This window comes from Caretta caretta, chromosome 1 (genome assembly GCF_965140235.1).
Source record: "Caretta caretta isolate rCarCar2 chromosome 1, rCarCar1.hap1, whole genome shotgun sequence".
Classification (NCBI taxonomy): Eukaryota; Metazoa; Chordata; order Testudines; family Cheloniidae; genus Caretta; species Caretta caretta.
In genome coordinates, this window is record NC_134206.1 from 5,616,231 (window position 1) to 5,640,634 (window position 24,404).

Consider the following 24,404-nt stretch of genomic DNA (forward strand, 5'->3'; position numbering starts at 1 on the left):
GGATCTACATCCTCCTTTCGAGTCTCAATGGGCTTTGAATCAGATCCACTGATACTTATGCTCTTTTGTAAATCACTTTGAGATTTATAAATGCAAAGCTCTATATAAGAATGGGATATTATTCTTTATGGGATTTTATAACTGATCTGGGGATGTTACAGGACCACCAGGGTTTTTAATCACAGTACTGACTCCAACCAGTCTGAAGAGCGGGGGCATAATGGGCCATATTTTCTGTCATGATGTCACATATTTTTAATCATGTTGCTTTTAATTGTAGGGAGTGTGGTTTAATAAACTGACCAGAACCTCCCCAGTGCATCATGCCAACCTGCAATGAAACCAACATCAGTCCTGCAAGATTCCTCCTGGCAGGGATCCCAGGGCTGGAAGCTGATGGCCCCTGGATCTCCATCCCTTTCTGTTCCATATACCTCATTGCAATTCTAGGAAACAGTCTGATTCTGTTTGTGATCAAGACACAGCGGAATCTCCATCAGCCCATGTACTTGTTCCTTTCTATGTTGTCTGTCACCGACCTTGGCTTGTGTGTTTCCACCTTGCCAACAATGCTCAGCGTCTTCCTGTTTAACACCAGAGAAATTAGCATTGATGTCTGTCTGACCCAACTTTTCTTTATTCACACTTTCTCCATGATGGAATCGTCTGTAATATTAGCCATGGCATTTGACCGCTTTGTAGCAATACGCCACCCGCTGAGATACGCTTCAACTTTAACCAGTGCAAGGATAGGAAATATAGGGCTGGCAATAATAATCAGGGGTATTGGTCTGCATATCCCAGCTGTCATTCTTCTCAAGAGGTGGCCGTACAGCAAGATCCAACCTCTCTCTTATTCATATTGTCTGTATCCAGATGTGATGAAGATGGCCTGTGCAGACTCTACACCCAGCAGCTTCTATGGTTTGTTTGTTGTCATTTCTACTCTGGGATTAGACTCAGTGCTCATTGTCTTGTCTTACATTATGATCCTTCAGACTCTATTGAGTATCACTTCCCGGCAAGAGCGTCTCAAGGCTCTGAACACCTGTGTCTCCCACATCTGCGTCATCCTGCTTTTCTACACCCCGCTGATCAGTTTGTCGTTGATTCACAGGTTCAAGAAACAGGCTCTCCCTCAGAATCAAATTCTTCTGTCTTATCTCTACCTCCTCTTCCCCCCGGTGCTCAATCCCATTGTATACAGCATGAAAACGAAAGAGATTCGTAAACAGATCATGAAGATCTTTCAAAACTATTCCACTAACAAACTCCAGTGGGGGCACTGATTTGGTCTGTCTAATCTGTCTCTGTCGGAGCGAATATGGCCCGTGGTGTCCAAGTGCCTCTGTCACTAAAAGCAACCCTTAAGTACATATTAGAAAAGTATTGAAATGGTAAACAGGGCCGTTCCTCATGGATAGCTAGCAAAGCCACGGTAAATAAACTAGAGTTCTTGAAATATAGGCTTGTATTGTTAGAGAATCGAAAGTAGATACTAATTGTATTTGTCCGGGTTTACCTGTATCTTATTACAAGTTCAACAATGTGACCAAATTAGCTTGTAGATGATAAATTTCAGTTCCTGAAAGTCATGTTTCATTACCTATTCTGTTAATTCAGAGGTCAAAAGGGGAAACTAACGTTAAGATGAAACTTGTGTTGTAATGATATCTTTGTCTTTATTTCTCTTTGAAGTTTGTAGTAAACTACCTGGGAACCATTTCAATGCTTAATGACCTTATGCTAATCAATGCTGCTAGTTATCAGTGTAGACATAGGAAATAGAGATTTATTTCAAAGCAAAAATGCACATTACATATTCTGCACCCAAGGAAGGCCTGCTGTGATCATTTGGGGACAAGAGGTTAATCAGCTGAACTTCAGCTATAAAGGGCCTTTTGGGCCTGATCCTTACCATCTCAGAGCTGCTTAAGCTTTGTCGGGGATGTTCAAGTAACAAGATGGAGGACTTGTGGATTAGCCCTGCAATTCTCATGGAAGAATTTGAAAACCCTCTGTATATGGACTGTCTATTGGACTATAACTTTTTCCATTAATTCCAGAAAGACTTCTACAAGTCGGCAGCCTCACCATTTCTGCTTTGAAACTGGCCTGTGAACTGGGTTCATATGTCTATGTATAATGATCTTTTACCACAATAACTCTCTTTCTTTTTGTTTAAAATAAATCTTAGATTTGTGAATAATAATTGACTGTAAGTGTTTATTTGACATGATGTGAAATGTGTCCGATCTCTTGAGAATAGGAGAACTTTACAGATGGTGAATAAGATTTTATATAACCCTTAATAGATGGACTTGGCTGTGTGGGTGGGAGCCAAAGGCTAGATTGCTTAAAGAGTACTGTATTTTGGCTTCTTTGTAACCGGGAAGGTATTATAGAAGCTGTATGGTTACTGTCTTGGTGAATCAATTGTAAGAATAAGCCACCAGTTTTGGGGATTGTCTGCCCTATTCCTTGCAGTTTGCCCTGATTGAGCATTCTCAGTGTAGCCCCTCCAGTGACCATGGTCACAGCATCCCAAAAGGAAAGCTTGTATTGTTCGCCCCCCAAAATCCCAGTTAGCAAACCTGCAGTCCTGTACCCTTAAAGCTTCTCCTTCTGGAATAAAGTATCCTGTTTTGTCCAGGGAATTAGGGTGTTCAGTGGAATACGTATAAGGAAGAAGGAGTTTTAAGGGAGGAAGACTACGTGTATGCATTCCGAAACTACTTAGCAGGTTGACTTGTAAATTCTCTGAAAACTCATTCTGCACTCAGAGAGTAAGTCTTGTCGTGTTGGCTAAGGCTACACCACATTTCATAGATTCAGAAGTTGAATCCATGCTCTAAGAGTAAAACTTGACTCAACTTTAACTGTGGCTTCACTATTGATGCCACCATAATAAAATATAAATTTTCAGCATGTTTACCTTGCTCTTCATAGTAAATCATTGTGATTAATATTTACTTATTTGTTGAAATCCTTCCTGGGCCAGATACCCATCCCTGTTCCAGCTCCTTTGCAAGTGAGGGGGCATTTTTGTTCCAAAGTTGAATTGGAAACCTTTCAACTTTTAAATATAGAGGGCTCCAGCTCAAGCTCTTCTTCTGATCACAAGGAGAGTATCTCGTGGGGAGAGAAAGAAAGACAGATGATCTGTGGGGCCAGAGCCAAGAGTGGGTGCCGGCCATGTCACAAGTAAGCCGGCAGCCATGCACAAGGAGCAGCTGGGGAGAGCCAGGTGGGGACTTCTGCATACCGCCCGGCACAGGGAGTCGTTACTAGAGAAGAGGGCGTTGAAGGCTGGACTCAGAAGGTGGGATGTGAATCTGCTGGGAGGACAGATGCTGGGGAGAAAGTCCTGCAACTTGGAGCATGAGGGAGTGTGCCCAGTGCCAGAGCAGGCTCCTTACCTGCAGTATCACCACGGAGCAGCCAGGGCCTGGGCAATAGGTGATGTGTGAGGAACAAATTGGGAACATTTCTTACATCCCAGAAATGGCTGTTGGTGGTGTTTCCCATGCCCAAAAAGCGGGGTTCCTTGTTTCCTCTAACATTTCCCATTTTTTCCTTTTTTTACAGCTGCTGTTGAATAAATTATATTTGGTTTGAACTTAATGTAGTGATCAGTGGGTTAGAGAAGGGTCTGGTGCGAAGAGAGTACCCAGGAATGGGGACACCCTAGCCCCTGTCCGAGGGAACACCCTAGCCCCCACGTTGAGACTGGGGTTCAGCCTTCCAGGAATCCTGGGCCCAGCTGTGTCACAATTACACGAACTCTGCCACACAGGAGAGTGGAAGGGGAGTCCTTGAGGTCAGGCAGGACTCTGGCTAAAGGGAGTAGAAGTGAGGATTCAAATTCTTTGGCTATCCAATTCCTCCAGGGCAGTGCAGAAGCCAGGAAAGTTCCCCACAATAGCAGGACCATTCCCCCGCTTATATTGGGGAACTGGGACAAACTGATGGGTTGGATTTTAGTGACGTGTAAAGGTACGTGTACCTTTAGTTAAATCTTCATATAAATGGTGAAAGTTGAAAGGTGTAGCTTTGGGAAGCACACTTTCTGCGTAAGGTGGATGTAACGCCACTGCACGAGACGGCTTCCCAGAGAATGGAATCAGATAAATCCTTTTTTCCGCATTACTTTCTTATGAGGTTAGAGCAGTAAACCGGACATTGTTTATTTGGCCATTTGAAAAATATTTCGTAGGAAATGAAAACTTGGTCAAGCAATTGATTACACAATTGAACAACAACCAGTATGAATCACTCCTTCCTCTCACATTCAATGTTTACACACAATGAAGGCACCCACGGAAATCATTCTTCTGAGGAAAAATGCCGTTGAATTTTCAAACCTTCAGCATTAAAGAAATTAGTGGAAAATTTTAGTTTTGTGTTTTTCATTGTGCTCCAAAGAAAGATTCTGGAAATGGTAAATGCTGTTTCAAAACTGTGACAATCCAAAGACTCAGATCGATACGAAGCAGCAGGATTATTTCCCAAAGCCACTGAACGTGTAGCTACACTTCAAAATGAGTTGAAAGAAGCCAAACATTAGGAAGTAAATTATCTGGAAAATGGGGCAGACAAATCAAGTCCTAAAAGGAGTGCTTGATAAGGCAGAAAGGCAGGGGAGCAGCTCATTTTGTGGCAGACCAGGGAGCAGAGCAGACCTGCTTCTGGCAGCTCCACGGGAGATGAGCTGAGGGAAGGCAGAGTCTCCCCATGAACAACTGCCCAAAGGGAAGGGAGGCACTGCAGGGACAGCCTGAGAGGAAATCATTCATCTCTCACATGAAAGCTGGGCTTGATTGATCACCTTTATTTGTTGTCTGGACTATCCCAGCAGGGGAGAGCCCTTGGTATGAGCTGTCCCCGGGTGGTTCGGCCATACCACAGAAAGAGGCAGTTGCTTCCCAAGAGAGTAGGAGAATGATCTTTCTACATCAACCACCAGAAAGTGCCTTAGGGTGAGCAGATACCCTTCATGCTGCCTTAGACCAGATGGAGACCTTGGGACATTTGCAGGGCAGTAGTGGGAAATATTATATTATATTATAGAGTGGCATTATATATTATAACATAATAAATTATAAAATGCCACACAATACACAGTCAACCTGTGGAACTCCTTGCCAGAGGATGCTGCAAAGGCCAAGACATTAACAGAGTTCAAAAAAGAACTGGATAAATTCATGGAGGTTGGGTCCATCAATGGCTATTAGCCAGGATGGGCAAGGAAAGTGTCCCTAGCCTCTGTTTGCTATGAGCTGGGAATGAGCGACAGGGGATGGATCACTGAATGATTCCCTGTTCTGTTCATTCCCTCTGGATTATAATATTATATAATATTATATTATAGAGTGTAATTAATTTATTTTCTGTCTTCTTATCAATCACTTTCCTAGTGGTTCACAATATTAAATTTTTGTACTATTGTGGCATATTGAGCAGATGTTTTCAGACAACTCGCTACCATGACCACAAGATCTCTTTCTTGATTGCTAACAGCTAATTTATGAATATTGACTATGTATCTGTTTTTCAAATGTAGTTACACCTGGGTGACGCCCACGATGCAAAATGCTTCCAGTCTTGACAATGGATTGTTAAGGACCTATTCAGGGTAATGAACTGGCCTTATCCCCCATCTGGTGAGCCTTCCTGAAAACCCTCCAGACTGCCTATGACTAATCGCTGCTATGACTCAGCTGGGCATGCAAAGGAATGTGAACAGACCACATGACACTGAACTCCATTTTGGGTACCTGTATTTTTCCACAATCTGGATTCGGATCTGTTTTTGGAACAAAGGATTCCCACTCGATGTTAATTCTACATGAGGTGGGGTGAGACATCATCTAGTGGCCTCCCTCCCCACATAAGAGAACTCCTGGAAATACCTGCAAGTATTGGAATTCCACCATGATTTCAACAATTTCCATCCTACCATCAACCTCAGCCTGGATCAGTCCACACAAGAGATCCACTTCCTGGACACTACGGTGCTAATAAGCAACAGTCACATAAAAACAACCCTATACCGGAAACCTACTGACCGCTATTCCTACCTATATGTCTCCAGCTTTCACCCAGACCACACAACACGATCCATCGTCTACAGCCAAGCTCTACGATACAACCACATTTGCTCCAACCCCTCAGACAGAGACAAACACCTACAAGATCTCTATCAAGCATTCTTACAACTACAGTACCCACCTGCTGAAGTGAAGAAACAAATTGACAGAGCCAGAAGGGTACCCAGAAGTCACCTAGTGCAGGACAGGCCCAACAAAGATAATAACAGAACGCCACTAGCCATCACCTTCAGCCCCCAACTAAAACCTCTCCAGCGCAGCATCAAGGATCTACAACCTATCCTGAAGGACGACCCATCACTCTCACAAATCTTGGGAGACAGGCCAGTCCTTGCCTGCAGACAGCTCCCCAGCCTGAAGCAAATACTCACCAGCAACCACACACCACACAACAGAACCACTAACCCAGGAACCTATCATTGCAACAAAGCCTGTTGCCAACTGTGTCCAGATATCTATTCAGGGGACACCATCATAGGGCCTAATCACATCAGCCACACTATCAGAGGCTCGTTCACCTGCGCATCTACCAATGTGATATATGCCATCATGTGCCAGCAATGCCCCTCTGCCATGTCCATTGGTCAAATTGGACAGTCTCTACGTAAAAGAATAAATGGACACAAATCATATGTCAAGAATTATAACATTCAAAAACCAGTTGGAGAACACTTCAATCTCTCTGGTCACTCGATTACAGACCTAAAAGTTACAATATTACAACAAAAAGACTTTAAAAACAGACTTCAATGGGAGATTGCTGAATTGGAAATAATTTGCAAACTGGATACAATTAACTTAGGTTTGAATAGAGACTGGGAGTGGATATGTCATTACACAAAGTAAAACTATTTCTCCACATTTATTCCCCGCCCCCCACCGTTCCTCAGACATTCCTGTTAACTGCTGGGAATGGCACACCTTGATTATCACTACAAAAGATTTTCTTCCCCCCTAGCTCATTGTAAGTGATCACTCTCCTTACAGTGTGTATACCTATTTTTTCATGTTCTGTGTATATATATAAATCTCCTCACTGTATTTTCCACTGAATGCATCCGATGAAGTGAGCTGTAGCTCACAAAAGCTTATGCTCAAATAAATTGGTTAGTCTCTAAGGTGCCACTGGTTCTCCTTTTCTTTTTGTGAATACAGACGAACATGGCTGCTACTCTGAAACCTGCAAGTATGGACGGCAGCCCGAACCAAAGATCCAGACGTAGAAGTTGTTTGATTCCTTTCCCCTGTGTTCTCACCTTGGCAGGGAAAACCTACCTAAAATACAACCATACTGAAATGGCTGCAAGGTGAAGATTGGGGAAATTCCATGGCTGTTCCCTTATACAATGTGGGATACCATGTGAGAGGAACGCCAGGTGATTTTGGCCCTGGGAGTGGTGAAGGAATCACACAGTGAGTGGAGAAGTCCCCATGGTACTAGTTCTGACACAGGATAGCATAACCTCTTCCTACATCGATTTCTGAAAGATGTACACACTATTGAAATTTCATGCTTACCCAATCAAAAGAGAAGATGAATTACTAGAAGAATTGGGAGTTGCCAGATATATATCCACTTTAGACCTCAAAACAAGACACTGACAAAAACAGTTGATGGTAGTATCCTGGGAGAAGAAATCCTTTTCCGTGCCCTTTGGCCTGTATTAATTTCGGATCACGTCATTTGGCCTCCACAGGGTGGCAGTTACTTCTCACAGCTAATCGACTAAATATTGCTACTGCATGGGTGGTCTGCAGCGCTATGCTGCTACGATCCATTGAAAATGCTTCTTGGTCCCATAGCTTATGGAATCATTTCCCACATATAGTGCAGATGGCAGTATATCACACACACAAAAGAGGCTCGTCATCAGTTGCTAGGCTGTGTAGCAGGAAGAGGGCCTGAAACATAATCCCTTGTAGTCGAGGCCTGGTGTGAGGCCATGAGATCTGGGTTAAAGTAGTCAAAACTTTGCAGCTATAAAGCAAAGTCAAGTTGTGAGCAAGGGACAGGCCCGGCTTACACAATGTGGCAGGAACAGGACTGATATTGCAGAAACACACATTCCTAAGTAGTGCTCGTGTCAAGGTTCCTTCCCAACTCTGAACTCTAGGGTACAGATGTGGGGACCTGCATGAAAACCTCCTAAGCTTACTTTTACCAGCTTAGGTTAAAACTTCCCCAAGGTACAAATTATTTTACCCTTTGCCCTCGGATTTACACTGCCACCACCAAACTTTATCTGGGTTCCTCCCACCGCTTGTGCCCCACTTCCTGGGGAAGGTTTGGTAAAAATCCTCACCAATTTGCATAGGTGACCACAGACCCAAACCCTTGGATCTTAGAACAATGAAAAAGCATTCAGTTTCATAGAATCATAGAATATCAGGGTTGGAAGGGACCTCAGGAGGTCATCTAGTCCAACCCCCTGCTCAAAGCAGGACCAATCCCCAATTAAATCATCCCAGCCAGGGCTTTCTCAAGCCTGACCTTAAAAACTTCTAAGGAAGGAGATTCTACCACCTCCCTAGGTAACACATTCCAGTGTTTCACCACCCTCCTCGTGAAAAAGTTTTTCCTAATATCCAACCTAAACCTCCCCCACTGCAACTTGAGACCATTACTCCTTGTTCTGTCCTCTTCTACCACTGAGAATAGTCTAGAACCATCCTCTCTTGAACCACCTCTCAGGTAGTTGAAAGCAGCTATCAAATCCCCCCTCATTCTTCTCTTCTGCGGACTAAAGAATCCCAGTTCCCTCAGCCTCTCCTCAGAAGTCATATGTTCCAGACCCCTAATCATTTTTGTTGCCCTTCGCTGGGCTCTCTCCAATTTATCCTCATCCTTCTTGTAGTGTGGGGCCCAAAACTGGACTGAGTACTCCAGATGAGGCCTCACCAATGTCGAATAGAGGGGAACGATCACGTCCCTCGATCTGCTCGCTATGCCCCTACTTATACATCCCAAAATGCTAATGGTCTTCTTGGCAACAAGGGCACACTGTTGACTCATATCCAGCTTCTCGTCCACTGTCACCCCTAGGTCCTCTTCTGCAGAACTGCTGCCTAGCCATTCGGTCCCTAGGCTGTAGCGGTGCATTGGATTCTTCCGTCCTAAGTGCAGGACCCTGCACTTATCCTTGTTGAACCTCATCAGATTTCTTTTGGCCCAATCCTCCAATTTGTCTAGGTCCCTCTGTATCCTATCCCTACCTGCCACCGTATCTACCACTCCTCCCAGTTTAGTATCATCCGCAAATTTGAGGAGAGTGCAATCCACACCATCCTTCAGATCATTTATGAAGATACTGAACAAAACCGACCCCAGGACCGACCCTTGGGGTACTCCACTTGATACCGGCTGCCATCTAGACATGGAGCCATTGATCACTACCTGTTGAGCCCGACAATCTAGCCAACTTTCTATCCACCTTGTAGTGCATTCATCCAGCCCATACTTCTTTAACTTGCTGACAAGAATACTGTGGGAGACCGTGTCAAAAGCTTTGCTAAAGTCAAGATACAATACATCCACTGCTTTCCCTTCATCCACAGAACCAGTAATCTCATCATAGAAGGCAATTAGATTAGTCAGGCATGACTTTCCCTTGGTGAATCCATGCTGACTGTTCCTGATCACTTTCCTTTTCTCTAAGTGCTTCAGGATTGATTCCTTGAGGACCCGCTCCATGATTTTTCTGGGGACTGAGGTGAGGCTGACTGGCCTGTAGTTCCCAGGATCCTCCTTCTTCCCTTTTTTAAAGATGGGCACTACATTAGCCTTTCTCCAGTTGTCCGGGACTTCCCCCGATCGCCATGAGTTTACAAAGATAATGGCCAATGGCTCTGCAATCACAGCCGCCAACTCCTTTAGCACTCTAAGATGCAACGCATCCGGCCCCATGGACTTGTGCACGTTCAGCTTTTCTAAATAGTCCCGAACCACTTCTTTCTCCACAGAGGGCTGGCCACCTTCTCCCCATGCTGTGTTGCCCAGTGCAGAGGTCTGGGAGCTGACCTTGTTTGTGAAGACAGAGGCAAAAAAAGCACTGAGTACATTAGCTTTTTCCACATCCTCTGTCACTAGGTTGCCTCCCTCATTCAGTCCTTGGCTTTCTTCTTGTTGCCAACATACCTGAAGAAACCCTTCATGTTTCTCTTAACATCTCTTACTAGCTGCAGCTCCAGGTGCGATTTGGCCCTCCTGATTTCATTCCTACATGCCTGAGCAACATTTTTATACTCTTCCCTGGTCATTTGTCCAATCTTACACTTCTTGTAAGCTTCTTTTTTATGTTTAAGATCAGCAAGGATTTCACTGTTAAGCCAAGCTGGACGCCTGCCATATTTACTATTCTTTCGACACATCAGGATGGTTTGTCCCTGTAACCTCAATAGGGATTCTTTGAAATACAGCCAGCTCTCCTGGACTCCTTTCCCCGTCATGTTATTCCCGCAGGGGATCCTACCCATCAGTTCCCTGAAGGAATCTAAGTCTGCTTTCCTGAAGTCCAGGGTCCGTATCCTGGTGCTTACCTTTCTTTCCTGTGTCAGGATCCTGAACTCGACCAACTCATGGTCACTGCCTCCCAGATTCCCATCCACTTTTGCTTCCCCTACTAATTCTTCCCGGTTTGTGAGCAGCAGGTCAAGAAAAGCTCTCCCCCTAGTTGGCTCCTCCAGCACTTGCACCAGGAAATTGTCCCCTACATTTTCCAAAAACTTCCTGGATTGTCTATGCATCGCTGTATTGCTCTCCCAGCAGATATCAGGATGATTAAAGTCACCCATGAGAACCAGGGCCTGTGATCTAGTAGCTTCTGCGAGTTGCTGGAACAAAGCCTCATCCACCTCATCCCCCGGGTCCGGTGGTCTATAGTAGACTCCCACCACTACATCCCTCTTGTTGCTCACACTTCTAAACTTAATCCAGAGACACTCAGGTTTTTCTGCAGTTTCATACCGGAGCTCTGAGCAGTCATACTGCTCCCTTACATACAGTGCTACTCCCTCACCTTTTCTGCCCTGCCTGTCCTTCCTGAACACTTTATAACCATCCATGACAAGACTCCAGTCATGTGAGTTATTCCACCAAGTCTCTGTTTTTCCAATCACATCATAATTCCTTGCCTTCACCAGCACCTCCAGTTCTCCCTGCTTGTTTCCAAGGCTTTGTGCATTTGTATATAGGTACTTGAGATAACCTGCTGATCGCCCCTCATTTTCAGTATGAGGTAGGAGCCCTCCCCTCACAGACGTTGCTGCCTGTGCTTCCTCCCGGTATCCTGCTTGCCCACTTACCTCAGGGCTTTAAAAGGTCTCTTTCCCCCGGTGAACCTAGTTCAAAGCCCTCCTCACTAGGTTAGCCAGCCTGCTCGCAAAGATGCTCTTCCCTCTCTTCGTTAGGTGGAGTCCGTCTCTGCCCAGCACTCCTCCTTCATGGAACACCATCCCATGGTCAAAGAAACCAAAGCCTTCTCTCCGACACCACCTGCGTAGCCACTCGTTGACATCGATGATTTGATGGTCCCTACCCGGCCTTTTCCTTCCACGGGGAGGATGGACGAGAACACTACTTGCGCCTCAAACTCCTTTATCCTTCTTCCCAGAGCCACATAGTCCTCAGTGATCTGCTCAAGGTCTCCTTACAAGAAGAGTTTTAATAGAAGTAAAAAAAAGAATCACCTCTGTAAAATCAGGATGGTGAATACCTTACAGGGTAATTAGATTCAAAACATAGAGAATCCCTCTAGGCAAAACCTTAAGTTACAAAGAAGACACACAGACAGGAATAGTCATTCTATTCAGTACAGCTATTTTCTCAGGCATTTCAAGAAATCATAATCTAACACATACCTAGCTAGATTACTGATTAAGTTCTAAGACTCCATTCCTGTTCTGTATCTGGCAAAAGCATCACACAGACAGACACAGGCCCTTTGTTTTTCTCCCTCCTCCTAGCTTTCGAAAGTATCTTGTCTCCTAATTGGTCATTTTGGTCAGGAGCCAGCGAGGTTACCTTTAGCTTCTTAACCCTTTACAGGTAAGAGGATTTTTCCACTGGCCAGGAGGGATTTTAAAGGGGTTTTACCCTTCCCTCTATTTTTATGACAGCTCAGCACAAAAATAAACATAAGTACATAAGAATGGCCCTACTGGGTCAGACCAAACGTCCATCGAGCCCAGTGTCCTGTCTTCTGACAGTGGCCAGTGCCAGGTGCCCCAGAGGGAATGAACAGAACAGGGAATCATCTAGTGATCCATCCCCTGTCACTCATTCCCAGCTTCTGACAAGCACAGGCGAGGGACACCATCCCTGCCCATCCTGACTAATAGCCATTGATGGACCTATCCTGCATGAATTTATCTAGTTCTTTTTTGAACTCTATTATGGTCTTGGCCTTTACAACATCCTCTGGCAAGGCGTTCCACAGGTTGACTGTCTGTTGTGTGGCATTTTATATTAATTAATTATATTATACTATATTATATTCTAGAGTGGAATTATTATATTTTCTGTCTTCTTATCAATCACTTCCCTAGTGGTTCACAACATTCTGTTAACTTTTTGGACTATTGTGGCACATGGAGCAGATGTTTTCAGACAACTCTCTACCATGACCGCAAGATCTCTTTCTTGATTGGTAACAGCTAATTTATACCCCATCATTTTGTATGTGTAGTTGAGATTCTCTTTTCTAATGTGCTTTACTGCTGTCATTTGAATCTTTGAAAAGCCACAGAGCGGATTCTCCTCATGACCTCGTTATGACACTGTGCCCCATATTCTTCATAGCTGAATGATTCTGATATAATTCTGACATAATTATCATACATTTTGTACAAGATATGTCTTGTCAGGTGTCATTGGAAAAGTTATGATTTGCTGAAAAGGATGATCCTCTTTGTGTGCATGTATCATTTTTGTATGTGGAGTTATGAATATTGACTATGTATCTGTATTTCAGATGTAGTTACACCTGGGTGACGCCCACGAGGCAAAATGGATTGTTAAGGACCTATTCATGGTAATGACCTGGCCTTATCCCCCATCTGGTGAGCCTTCCTGAAAACCCTCCAGACTGCTTATGGCTAATCGCTGCTATGACTCAGCAGGGCATGCAAAAGCATGTGAACAGACCACATGACACTGAACTCCATTTTGGGTATCTGTATTTTTCCACAAACTGGATTGGGAACTCTTTTTGGAACAAAGGATTCCCACTTGATGTTAATTCTACATAAGGTGGGGTGAGACATCATCTAGTGGCCTCCATCCCCGCACAAGAGAACTCCTGGAAATACCTGCAAATATGGGGGAGGGATGGCAGCCCGAACCAAAGATCCAGATGTAGAAGTTGTTTGATTCCTTTCCCCTGTGTTCTCACCCTGGCAGGGCACACTTACCTAAAATACTACCATACTGAAATGGCTGCAGGGCAAAGATTGGGGAAATTCCATGGCTGTTCCCTTGTACAATGTGGGATACTGTGTGAGAAGAACGCCAGGTGATTTTGGCCCTGGAAGTGGTGAAAAAATCACACAGTGTGTGGAGAAGTCCCCATGGTACTAGTTCTGACACAGGATAGCACAACCTCTTCCTACATCGATTTCTGAAAGATGTACACACTATTGAAATTTCATGCTTACCCAATCGAAAGAGACGATGAATTACTGGAACAATTGGGAGGTGCCAGATATATATCCACTTGAGACCTCAAAAGAAGACACTGACAAATATTGTTGATGGCAGTGTCCTGGGAAGAAGAAATCCTTTTCCATGCTCTTTGGCCTGTATTATTTTCGGATCACGTCAATTGGCCTCCACAGGGTGGCAGTTACTTTTCAAAGCTAATCGACGAAACATTGCTACTGCAAGGGTGGTATGCAGCGCTATGCTGCAATGATCCATTGAAAATGCTTTTTGCTCCCATAGCTTATGGAATCATTTCCCACACACAGTGCAGATGGCAGTATATTACACACACAAAAGAAGGACGTCATCAGTTGTTAAGCTGTGTAGGAGGAAGAGGGCCTGAAATATAATCCCTTGTAGTCGAGGCCTGGTGTGAGGCCTGAGACCTGGGTTAAAGGAGTCAAAACTTTGCAGCTATAAAGCAAAGTTAAGTTGTGAGCAAGGGACAGGCCCGGCTTACAGAATGTGGCAGGAACAGGACTGATATTGCAGAAACACACGTTCCTAAGTAGTGGTCAGCACAAGAATAAATATGCAAACAGTTTCCAGAAGCTGATACCAGAACACCTGGATGCCAAACCCATTCCCTAAAGATAACAGGAAGGCGCTGACCCATCTTAACGATAATGTCAGGATAACGGCATAATGGATAGAGATATTTGAGGAAACCAATATGTACAAGGTAATGGATGGCACCTGGACACGTCAATGGGTGGCACCTCAATACATTAGAGGGTGGTACCCTGATACATCAGGAGAAATGCTTAACTTGTTTGCATCTATGCATAAAGATGTATCTCAGAGCAATGTCTTTCTCTGAATGAATGAGAGAATAGAAAGTCCCGCCATTCATGTAGCCAGTCCATTGTTTTGGCATACATGTGCTCGTGTACCTGTAACCACTGATCTGGGGAATTAGCACAGTGCCTCGTTAGCTATAAAAGTGACCAAGTTCCTTCACTGACAACCGACTCTGTGGATTTATTGGGTAGTTCAATTGGAGCCTGCTGTATGGGCTATCTGGCCAGAGTCAGCACAGCAGGCAGAAAGAACAGACACACACAGCCAAACATTTGTCAACAGGCTGAACAATTTGGAAGACTCAGTTTGTCCTGACAACCTGAGCCTCTGGGATCAGAGAATCATTTCTTTACTCCCGAGGGAGGCTCTCCAGCTGAAGTTCTCTAGTGTCTATTTTCTGCTCCTCCTGCTGCTCACGGAGCTGAGGGAATTGTCTGGGAGTCCTGGCCAACCTGAAAGTCCTCAGGGACTGTTCAGGGGAATCATAAAGGTGGCTGTTCAGCACGGCGAGTGTCAGACGTGAGATTCATACACTGATTCTCCGGGCTCTGCCTTCGTGGTGCACTAAGGAGATATCCTCTCTCTGCAGAGTGGAATTTCGATGAGTTGCCTTTTTCTGTAGGCCTGAACAGAGGTTTGGAGTGGTTGGGTCATTACAAAACCTAAATTATATTTCCCCAATACAAATTTCTCCCTACTGTTACTCATGCCTTCTTGTCAACTATCTGTAATGAGCCATTCTGTTACCCACCTTGCTCTCGCCAGCTGATGAAAGGGCCGATGCTGGGGAGAAGGGTCCTGCCACCTAGACCCTGAGCGTGTGTGGCCACTTTCAGAGAAGGTGCCTTTCCTGCAGTATCACAACAGAGCAGCCAGTGCCTGGGCAGGAGGCCTGGGACATGTGAGGAACAGCCTGCGATCTTTCCTTATGTCCCAGAGACAGCTGTCTGTGATGTCCCTGTGCCCACTGAGCGATGTTCCTTGTTTCCTTGAACCTTTCCCATTTTTTGCAAATTTTTCTTACAGTTGCTGTTTAATAACCTATATTTGGTTTGAACTTAATGTAGTGATCAGTGGGTCAGGGAAGTGTCTGGTGTGAAGAGAGTACCACAGAGTGGGGAGAGAGCCACCCTCCTGCATGGTTGTTTGCCCTCTTATAGGATGCTGGCCCTGCCTCAATGTTACAAATTACACCTGATAGGACACGCACACAAATGCTGCGAATTATACCTGATAGGTCACGCACAGTTCTAATCTAGGCTGAGGCACAGAAACAAAGTCCACAACTGCAGAGTTCCCAAAAGACACTAAGTTTATTACGCTCGAGCGTGGTGCTCCCCTGCTAGCCAGGAGGGGACCCTGAATGCAGATTATACAAAGGTTATATACTTTTTAGCAAAGCATGTTGCCCTTGTGCATCGGAAACCTTAGCCAATAAACAAACCCTTGTCTTATCTACCACCTATCCCTGCTTGGTGCATTCCTCGTGCTATACCAGTATGTTAATTACACAGCATGGTCCTAAAGCCATGCATCAGTAACTTTTATTATCAGGATGGGAGGCCTCACATCAAGGCTAAGAGACAGGGAGTTAGAGTCTAACAAAAACCAGATACTGGGAGTCAAGGCAGGCTGGAGACAAGGAGGAGGATTTTCACAGGGATTCAGTATCTAAGGATTATTCTTCCTGGTGTATGATGTGCTGGCATTTAAACAATGGTGGGCCCCAAACCAAAATGGAGTCACATGTGCTAACTTTTCCTTAACAGTCCTCCCTTTCTTTTTGTACGTCGGTAAGCTATATTGGGGCTGAGTAACCGCGCTGCAGGGTTAGCAACTGCCGACAGCACATACTGCAGCGTTGTAGGCATACAAAAAATAACGCAAAAACAATAACAGTCAAAAAAAGTAAATACAAAATATGCCGTCCCCAAGTCCCCACATCCGGTAGCCATGAGGTGAGCCAGTCCCAGACCTCCTGGAATCCGGCGCTGGTAGTGTCGAGGCTGATGTGGTGGAATAGGGCTGCCTGTTGCTTGAGGATGTGGATGTCAGTTTCCACCCTATGGTGCTGATTTACACATACACAACAGCTTGAGTTGACCAGAGCACAAACCCCGCCCTGATTTGCAAGGAGATAATCCAGGGCTAGGCGGTTTTGCAATGTAGTTTGGGATGGCTGGGTGACTTCAATTTGAAGGGCAGATAGAGCATCTGCAGTAGTATTTGCCATTAGTTCCAAAGCAGCTGAAATGTTAACTATAGCTTTTTCCAGCTTGCTTACTCCCAACCATGGCAGAAACCAACGCACAAAGGAGTGAAAGCCTTTGGGCCATTGAGAAAGGGGGTTTAAAGGAATACTTCGTGTGTCCCTCCATACTAGATTGCGGATCTCTCCCCGGGTCAGGTTCTGGTGTACTGTCACGGCGGGTACTATATCCCCTAAGGTACATGTACCACACCATCCTGCTGGGAGAACCTTATAGGCTGTGAGTTTGCATAAACAATACCAGCCAGACCCCTTGGGGACCGGCCATGGGGTTCTGGAGTAGGTAAAGGGACCTCCTGCACCAGAGCTGATTTGGGTGGTGTCCTTGCACCCCACAAAATTCCCTACAAAATCTGTATTTTCTATGCCCTTACGTCGTGACACACATAAAGCATAATTACTCTGGGCCACCATATCAATAGACCATATTTGGATTGTAATATTCCAGTTAAATGTAGTGTTTTCCCATAGCTTAGCTTGGAGTGTTCGATTAAGGGGGATAGGTACCCCTACCAACGGGACCCCCTGACATAAATATGTGGGGGTATGAATACAAATCCAACACTGCGTTTGATTTACACCCTGTTTGATAGCACGGGTTAAATTCAAGAAGCTATTGCCCTCCCATCCTTGTACTGGACTTGGGAATAGGGAGAGGACCCCCCCAGGCAAACCATACCAATGTCGACATCCTCCCCTGTACCATACAAAAAACACTACCCCCAATGTAAGTCCAATAAACAGGAACACAAAAAGTCCTGGTGGGCTGTGAAGGTCCCAGTAGCTGGAAAGCTCAGTCCATGGGTTGGTCGTGGTGTTCATTCGTGAAGTGGCTCGTCCAATGGCTTGTCAGGGTCAGGTGGGGGTCCCAGCGCCAACTTAACTTTCTTGAAACAGTCATGGTTTTGCATTATACAGGGGAGAGGTTACTAGCACGTCACCCTGTAGTGCTTTGGTTTCTTTAGCAAATACTGAATGCAGGTTAGCTCTGTCATTGGACAAGGGAGAGGTTACTAGCACTTCACCTTGTTTTTTTTTTTTTCCCTGCTGTTTAAAAGGAGGAAAGAAAAAAAAAACCCAGAAGGAGGGACAGGCTGATCAGTAGTCTAAGTGAAGTCATCTCGAGTTGGAGGGGTCTTTTTGCAGTAAGAAGCATGGGTCCAGGCAGTCAGTCCTTGGCACTTCACAGCGGTGTTGGTAGTTAGCAGGACTTAATAAGGGCCTTTCCAGCATGGGGCCAGAGTAGTCTTTTGTTGATGGACCTTTATTTAGACCCAGTCACCTGGTTTTAACAAATGGCAGGTTTGCTCAGGATTCTTGAAGCAGGACTTCTTTTACCTGTAAATACAGAGACCTAACACATTTCATTAATGTCTGGCAGTGTGTTGCAGATCTCACAGCTGCTTGGGCACATTCAAGCCCCCCTCTTTCTTGGCTGTTAGCCAAATCCTAGCTGTGAGTAGTGTCCTTGGGCAGGCCAGTGTCTTATCTTTGGACCGAGCCTGCCAGCTGCAGCGTTGAATTAGCTCGTCCTCCATTTTATTTCTTTTCCCCTTCTTGGCTTTTATTAACCTGCAAAGGAAACTTTCACTTTTTACTTATACACCTTTGTTTAAAAAGGAACACATGTACATTGCCCATCATACAGCACTTTAGTTCTTATTGTTTAATGTATGCCACATACACCCTTCTAGAAAAATGACTTTATTACAGAGCTTTGGAGCAACAAGCCAGGACAAGCACACCCACTTTTGAGGAGTCCACTTGGTACAACCTCTGGTGTCCAATAGCTTTCCTCCCTCCCCAGCCCTCTGGCTAGAAATGTGAGGTAGCCAGAAGGATCCCATGTATAATATGGGGAGTGGGTTAACCTTTCATGTCCTTGCTTCCAAAGACTGTCGGTGTGCAAATTTTAACAATATTTTTTTTCAATTAAACGATCTGGCCAATGAATTTTTTTTTTTTTTTTACTTAAGCAAATGTATTAAACTTTAGTATATTACATTTTTTGATATTATCCAAACACTTTGTATTCCAAGTTGAATAAAACAAGTATCTGCATTTTGATTTAACCCTTCTATTTAGTTTTAAACTAAACTGTCCTATGAAAAATTAAACACAGCAATTCTGGCCACAAGACAAACACCACAAGACAGGACATAGAACACAGAACAGAATTCCTATTGTGCCAGTAAATTCATGAGATGTTGAATTGCTTTTCAGCTGGCATCAGTTTTCTCTGTTTTTCTGAAAGACAAAAATAAAACACAGATCTACCCCTTTTGGGCAGTCAGTCATTGCTTAAAATATTTACTTTTTATACAAATACCCTTGGCAAAACAGAGGAATTACCCATATTTTCTTGTATTTGTTTTATAGGCAGCCCAGGTTTCAATGGCCTCTACCTTATCAGTTAGGTAATTTACATTTAAACAAATCCTTTCCGGCTTGCTTTTGGATCCGCAGGTTAAAGATTTTTACTTTAAAAAGGGCACAATAAACTTTACAAGACTTTTGATTGCCTTTTACTTTTAACTCCTGCTGTCAAACACACAGCGACCTGAAAAGGAAGACACCACCTATTGTAGCCCCTTGGAGCCTAATAAGATATTAATTAAGTAGCACTGTATAATTGCATTTCTTTGGAAAAGGGCCCATTTTTTTCCAAAATGGCTGCAAAGAAACCAAGAATTTTTTTTCTTTCCAGTATTTCACAAAGTTCAACTGCTTAATTCTTTCCAGCAACTAAAGAGTTAACTTCTTACTTTACTTTCTTGAATCACTTGCTTATTTCCCAAAACGACACCCAATTAACTTAGATTTTACTATTCCAAATATTATTCCGGGATTTACGTTTTCCATTCCTGTAATTATTTACTCCTCTTTTTTCACTATGACCTTCAAGTTTCCAACCTGTTTTCCAATCTCTCTATCTGTTGCCTGCCTGCTTGGGCCCGATCCTGTTTTTTTTTCTCTGAACTGTCCCTTCCATGAGCACCAGCTTTGTTTCACTACCAAATTAACAAGGAGGGTGGGCTTCTTAACTAGCCCCCAGCCCTCCTGGTCTCTTTTCTTAAATATTTTTACTTACAAGGGCTACCCGAGTCCTCCCCCCATGAGGCTTGTAACCTGGACAGAAAGCACGGCTAATTGGCAAGCAAGGAGGTGACAGGCATAAGTCAGAAAGCGGAGGGTAAGCCGGAGGAGGGGCAGAAGCAGGCATAGCACAGAACGGGGCTGGAGACCCCTGAGATGAATAAGAAAAGGAGGAGGAAAGAGGACGTCCTTTCGCACTCGCATAAGCCCAGTTGTTCCATACATACCAATAATCCATCTGGGCTGGAGCTTTGTTTTCCAGCCTTTTCCTAAGCGTTGTTAATTTTTCCCCAGCAAAGGAACCATCCGGTGGCCAGTCAAAAGGTGTTTGAGTTGTTAGTGCTGGCCACTCAACCTTGCACAAGATTACAGCTTTTTTTTTTTTTTTTTTTTTACCTAACCTATGGGTACCAGAAATAGTCCCCCAATTCTCGAGAATTTCAGCCAAAGGGGTCCCCTTACTTACACTCTGCCCAGAACCCATAATGGGCTACCAAAAGGACACCAAATGTGCCACCTTATCACCTAAGCGACGGCTCACACCCCCGTTCCTTGGAGTTCTCAAAGGTGAACTCACCCTGTGCCGGCTGGAGCTGTCCCAGAGGAGGAGTGTAGCCTTGCTTGTTGCGGCGAGCCTAGAGTCCCTTCGTGGTCGCCAAAACTGCTGCGAATTATACCTGGTAGGACACGCACACAAATGCTGCGAATTATACCTGGTAGGACACGCACAACAGTGCTGCGAATTATACCTGATAGGACACGCACAGTTCGAATCTAGGCTGAGGCACAGAAACAAAGTCCACAACTGCAGAGTTCCCAAAAGACACTAAGTTTATTACGCTTGAGCGTGGTGCCCCCCTGCTAGCCAGGAGGGGACCCTGAATGCAGATTATACAAAGGTTATATACCTTTTAGCAAAGCATGTTGCCCTCGTGCATCGGAAACCTTAGCCAATAAACAAACCCTTGGCTTATCTACCACCTATCCCTGCTTGGTGCATTCCTCGTGCTATACCAGTATGTTAATTACACAGCATGGTCCTAAAGCTATGCATCAGTAACCTTTATTATCAGGATGGGAGGCCTCACATCAAGGCCAAGAGACAGGGAGTTAGAGACTGACAAAAACCAGATACTGGGAGTCAAGGCAGGCTGGAGACAAGGAGGAGGATTTTCACAGGGATTCAGTATCTAAGGATCACTCCTCCTGGTGTATGATGTGCTGGCATTTAAACAATGGTGGGCCCCAAACCAAAATGGAGTCACATGTGCTAACTTTTCCTTAACACACAATCAGGACACAGCCTATCATGCCCAAATCTTATTTCCTTACCCAGAGACATCTTCGGGTACACTTACTATATAGATTAACATATTATGACATATATTCATACATAGTAATATCGATTATCTATTCCCTAAAACCGTTACCCTTGGCCTAACTTATGACTTCCATGTCCTGCAGTGTACCCTGCAGTTACCGGTCTGTTCCAGACCGATGGTAAACATATTTAATTCTGTTCCCTATTGAGTTCCCCAAAGTCAAGCGGGGTAACTGGTAGGCCATTTATCTATGCCAAAGGTTACAAACCCTTATACTAACTTGCTCTAGATAATCATAGAGGATAGAGGCCTGTAGGTTCATTGCGTTCCAGGCAACTATTATGAACAACAATTATGAATAACATGTACTGGAATTCAGCACAAACAACCCCCCCCAAATAATAGACTCAATCAAATTAATGAAAAAAACACACTGTAGCAAGCTAGCAAACTGGCCTTATGGGCTAGAGCTCCCCACTTAATTGCGGGAACTGGGACAAACTGATGGGTGGGATTTCAGTGACATTTCAAGAGATGTGTAACTTGTGAAATCTTCAAATACGTGATAAAAGCTGAAATGTGTAACTTTGCGGAGCAGACGTTCTGCATAAGGTGCATGCAACATCACTGCTTCCAAAAAACTGGTATCCTATCATACAAATGATTGCAAATGAAAGCTTGGTCAAACAATTGACTACACAATTGATCAACAACCAGTGTGAATCACTCCTTCCTCTCACCTTCAGTGTTTAGAGACAATGAAGGCACCCATGGAAATAATTCTCCTGAGAAAAGTGCCGTTGAAGTTTCCAAGCCTTCAGCATTAAAGAAATGAATGGAAATTTTTAGTTTTGTTTTTCTCATTGTGCTCCAAAGAAGGATTCAGGGAAATGGTAAATGCTGTTTCAAAACTGCTACAATCCAAAGACACAGACCTATCCAAAGCAGCAGGATTACTTCCCAAATCCACTGATCTTGTAGCTACATTTCCAATTGAATTCAAGGAAGCCAAACATTTAACAAGTAAATGATCAGGACAATGGGGCAGAGAAATCAAGTGTGAGGAAAGTGCTTGAGAAAGGCAGAAAGACAGGGGAGCAGCTGATTTAGTGGCATACCAGGGAGGAGAGCAACCAGGAGCTCCAAGGGAGATGAGCTGAGGGAAGGCAGAATTTTTCCCTGAACGACTGCCCAAAAGAGTGAAATGGAGGGGCGGATGGCCTGTGAGGGGCAGGGCAAATGGCAGCCCCCCTTGTCCTCTCAGGGCAGGGAATATGGAGGGGCTGATGGCGTGTGAGAGGAGAGTGGGGGAAAGGCCCCCTTATCCTGGAGTGGGGAAATGGGTGACAGGGCGAGGAGGGGATTGGGGATTGGGGAGAGAGGATTACTGGGCTGGAGAAGGGGCTGCATAATGAGTTCATGGTTGGAATGGGGCTTGATAGAGTAGGAGGAGAATCGATGGTGTGGGGGTGGCTTTGGCTATTCCTAGGAGGATGTATGTTATGGCTGCAGAATATACATGGGGGCTGTCGGAGATTCCCTAGAACTGTGGGGAGATCTGGCTGCTTTGTTTAAGTTGCACAATAAAATAAATTGTTTCAAATCCAGGTAATGGAAAGACTACAAGTTCACTCGCCCACGTGCTGAACAGTACACCCTTGGTGCTGTCCATCCACAATAGTACGTGTGGAATTTTGGCTCCTTATAGCACAGGCATCTCCAGGTCTGTCAAGCTGGCACCTTTCACAAGAACTAACGTCTCTTTGAGAAAAAAATATCAGGGTCAAATCCTGACCGAAAGCAAGTCAGTGCCAGTCTCCTGACTCATGCATTACACCATTTACCCCAGCTCTGAGATGGGCGATTGCTGAATGTTGCGAAACATCTTGTGAATTGGCAAAAAGAAAAGGAGTACTTGTGGCACCTTAGAGACTAACCAATTTATTTGAGCATGAGCTTTCGTGAGCTACAGCTCACTTCATCAGATGTATACCGTGGAAACTGCAGCAGACTTTATATACACACAGAGAATATGAAACAATACCTCCTCCCAAACTTGTGAATTGGGTTACCCCTAAATCCAGGACACTGCACCAGTCGCTGCAGAAATACTTCAAATCATTCATCCTTTAAGTCTTTTCCATTTGTGCTGGTCGAGCTAAAACGGGTAACAATGTGATCAACGGTGATTCCCAATTGATTATCTGTCCTCCAGAGCTTTTACCCACTGGGCTATAAACATTGCTGCACTGCGTGCCTGACAGAGAGAGGGAATGCTGCTGCCCAGGCTGTTCAGGCTCTGCTTCCTCAGGAGTCAAGGATGAACACTCTCCAGCTGCTACTTTCGTGGCTTTGGTAAGTGCGCTGAGCACACTGGAGTTATTTCACGGACAGGGACAGGCAGTCTCAACTGCTTGGAACGTTTACTCTGTAACCAATGAGACCTGCACATTCTTATGATCAGCATCGTTATTCGTTGTTGTATATAGGACCCAAACTCCTCGGAAGACAGGTCCCTCCCTTGTGGTGCTTGCAATCTGAGGGCCCAGATGGTGCAAACATTACCCTTGTAGCACGGAATTTTCCATGAGTGAAGAACCCAAACCCCAGTGAAAGCCAGCTTGTGTTTTTAGCTCCCTGTGGTACTTTGTCGTAAGTACCATTGACTTGCCTGGGGCTGTGTATGGTAAGAAGGAGCCTCAGCATGGCCATATCGCGTCCCAGCTGTGGTCTATCTAGACCCATAACCTGACTGACAGTCACTAGCACCAGACACTTAACAGGAAGGGGTGCAGTTAACCCTGCATTGGCAAATACTGAATAATCTGACCATAGTTTCTAGCCAATCGGAGAGAGTGTGTAACCTCTGAAAGGGTGATTTGCACTCCCTGCATTTCCTGCAGCTTCTGGAGGCATGGCGCTTGCTTGGCATATAACACCCCCTGGAGTGTCTGCTCGGATACCATAAGTGGGAAAATGGAGCTTTTTGTCTTTGCTCCAACAAAATTTACTTTCAATGAGTGTTTTGCTGGCTTAGTGCCTGTTGGGCCCGTTGATGTCCCTAGGTGTCTTGCATAGAACTGAGGATAGGTGTTTAAACAGTAAACTTT

General features: G+C 44.7%; 1 protein-coding gene and 1 long non-coding RNA gene across 4 annotated transcripts; one reads left to right on the forward strand and one right to left on the reverse strand.

Moving 5' to 3' along the window:
* Nucleotides 1–323: 323 nt before the first annotated feature.
* Nucleotides 324–1,289, forward strand: LOC142072463 (olfactory receptor 51G2-like). The gene has a single exon (XM_075129237.1). It carries the CDS (start codon nucleotides 324–326, stop codon nucleotides 1,287–1,289), a length of 966 nt encoding a protein of 321 aa, XP_074985338.1.
* Nucleotides 1,290–15,901: 14,612 nt separating this feature from the next.
* LOC125632996 (uncharacterized) lies at nucleotides 15,902–21,254 on the reverse strand. 3 transcript variants are annotated; one of them, XR_012667147.1, is made up of 2 exons: nucleotides 20,722–21,254; nucleotides 15,902–18,448 (listed from the first exon to the last, which is right to left on the reverse strand). It is a non-coding gene; the product is annotated as an uncharacterized LOC125632996 (long non-coding RNA). The 3 variants fall into 3 exon arrangements; XR_007355462.2 differs by lacking the exon at nucleotides 20,722–21,254 and adding an exon at nucleotides 20,550–20,715; XR_007355463.2 differs by lacking the exon at nucleotides 20,722–21,254 and adding an exon at nucleotides 20,550–20,715 and having other exon boundaries at nucleotides 15,902–19,123.
* Nucleotides 21,255–24,404: the final 3,150 nt, after the last annotated feature.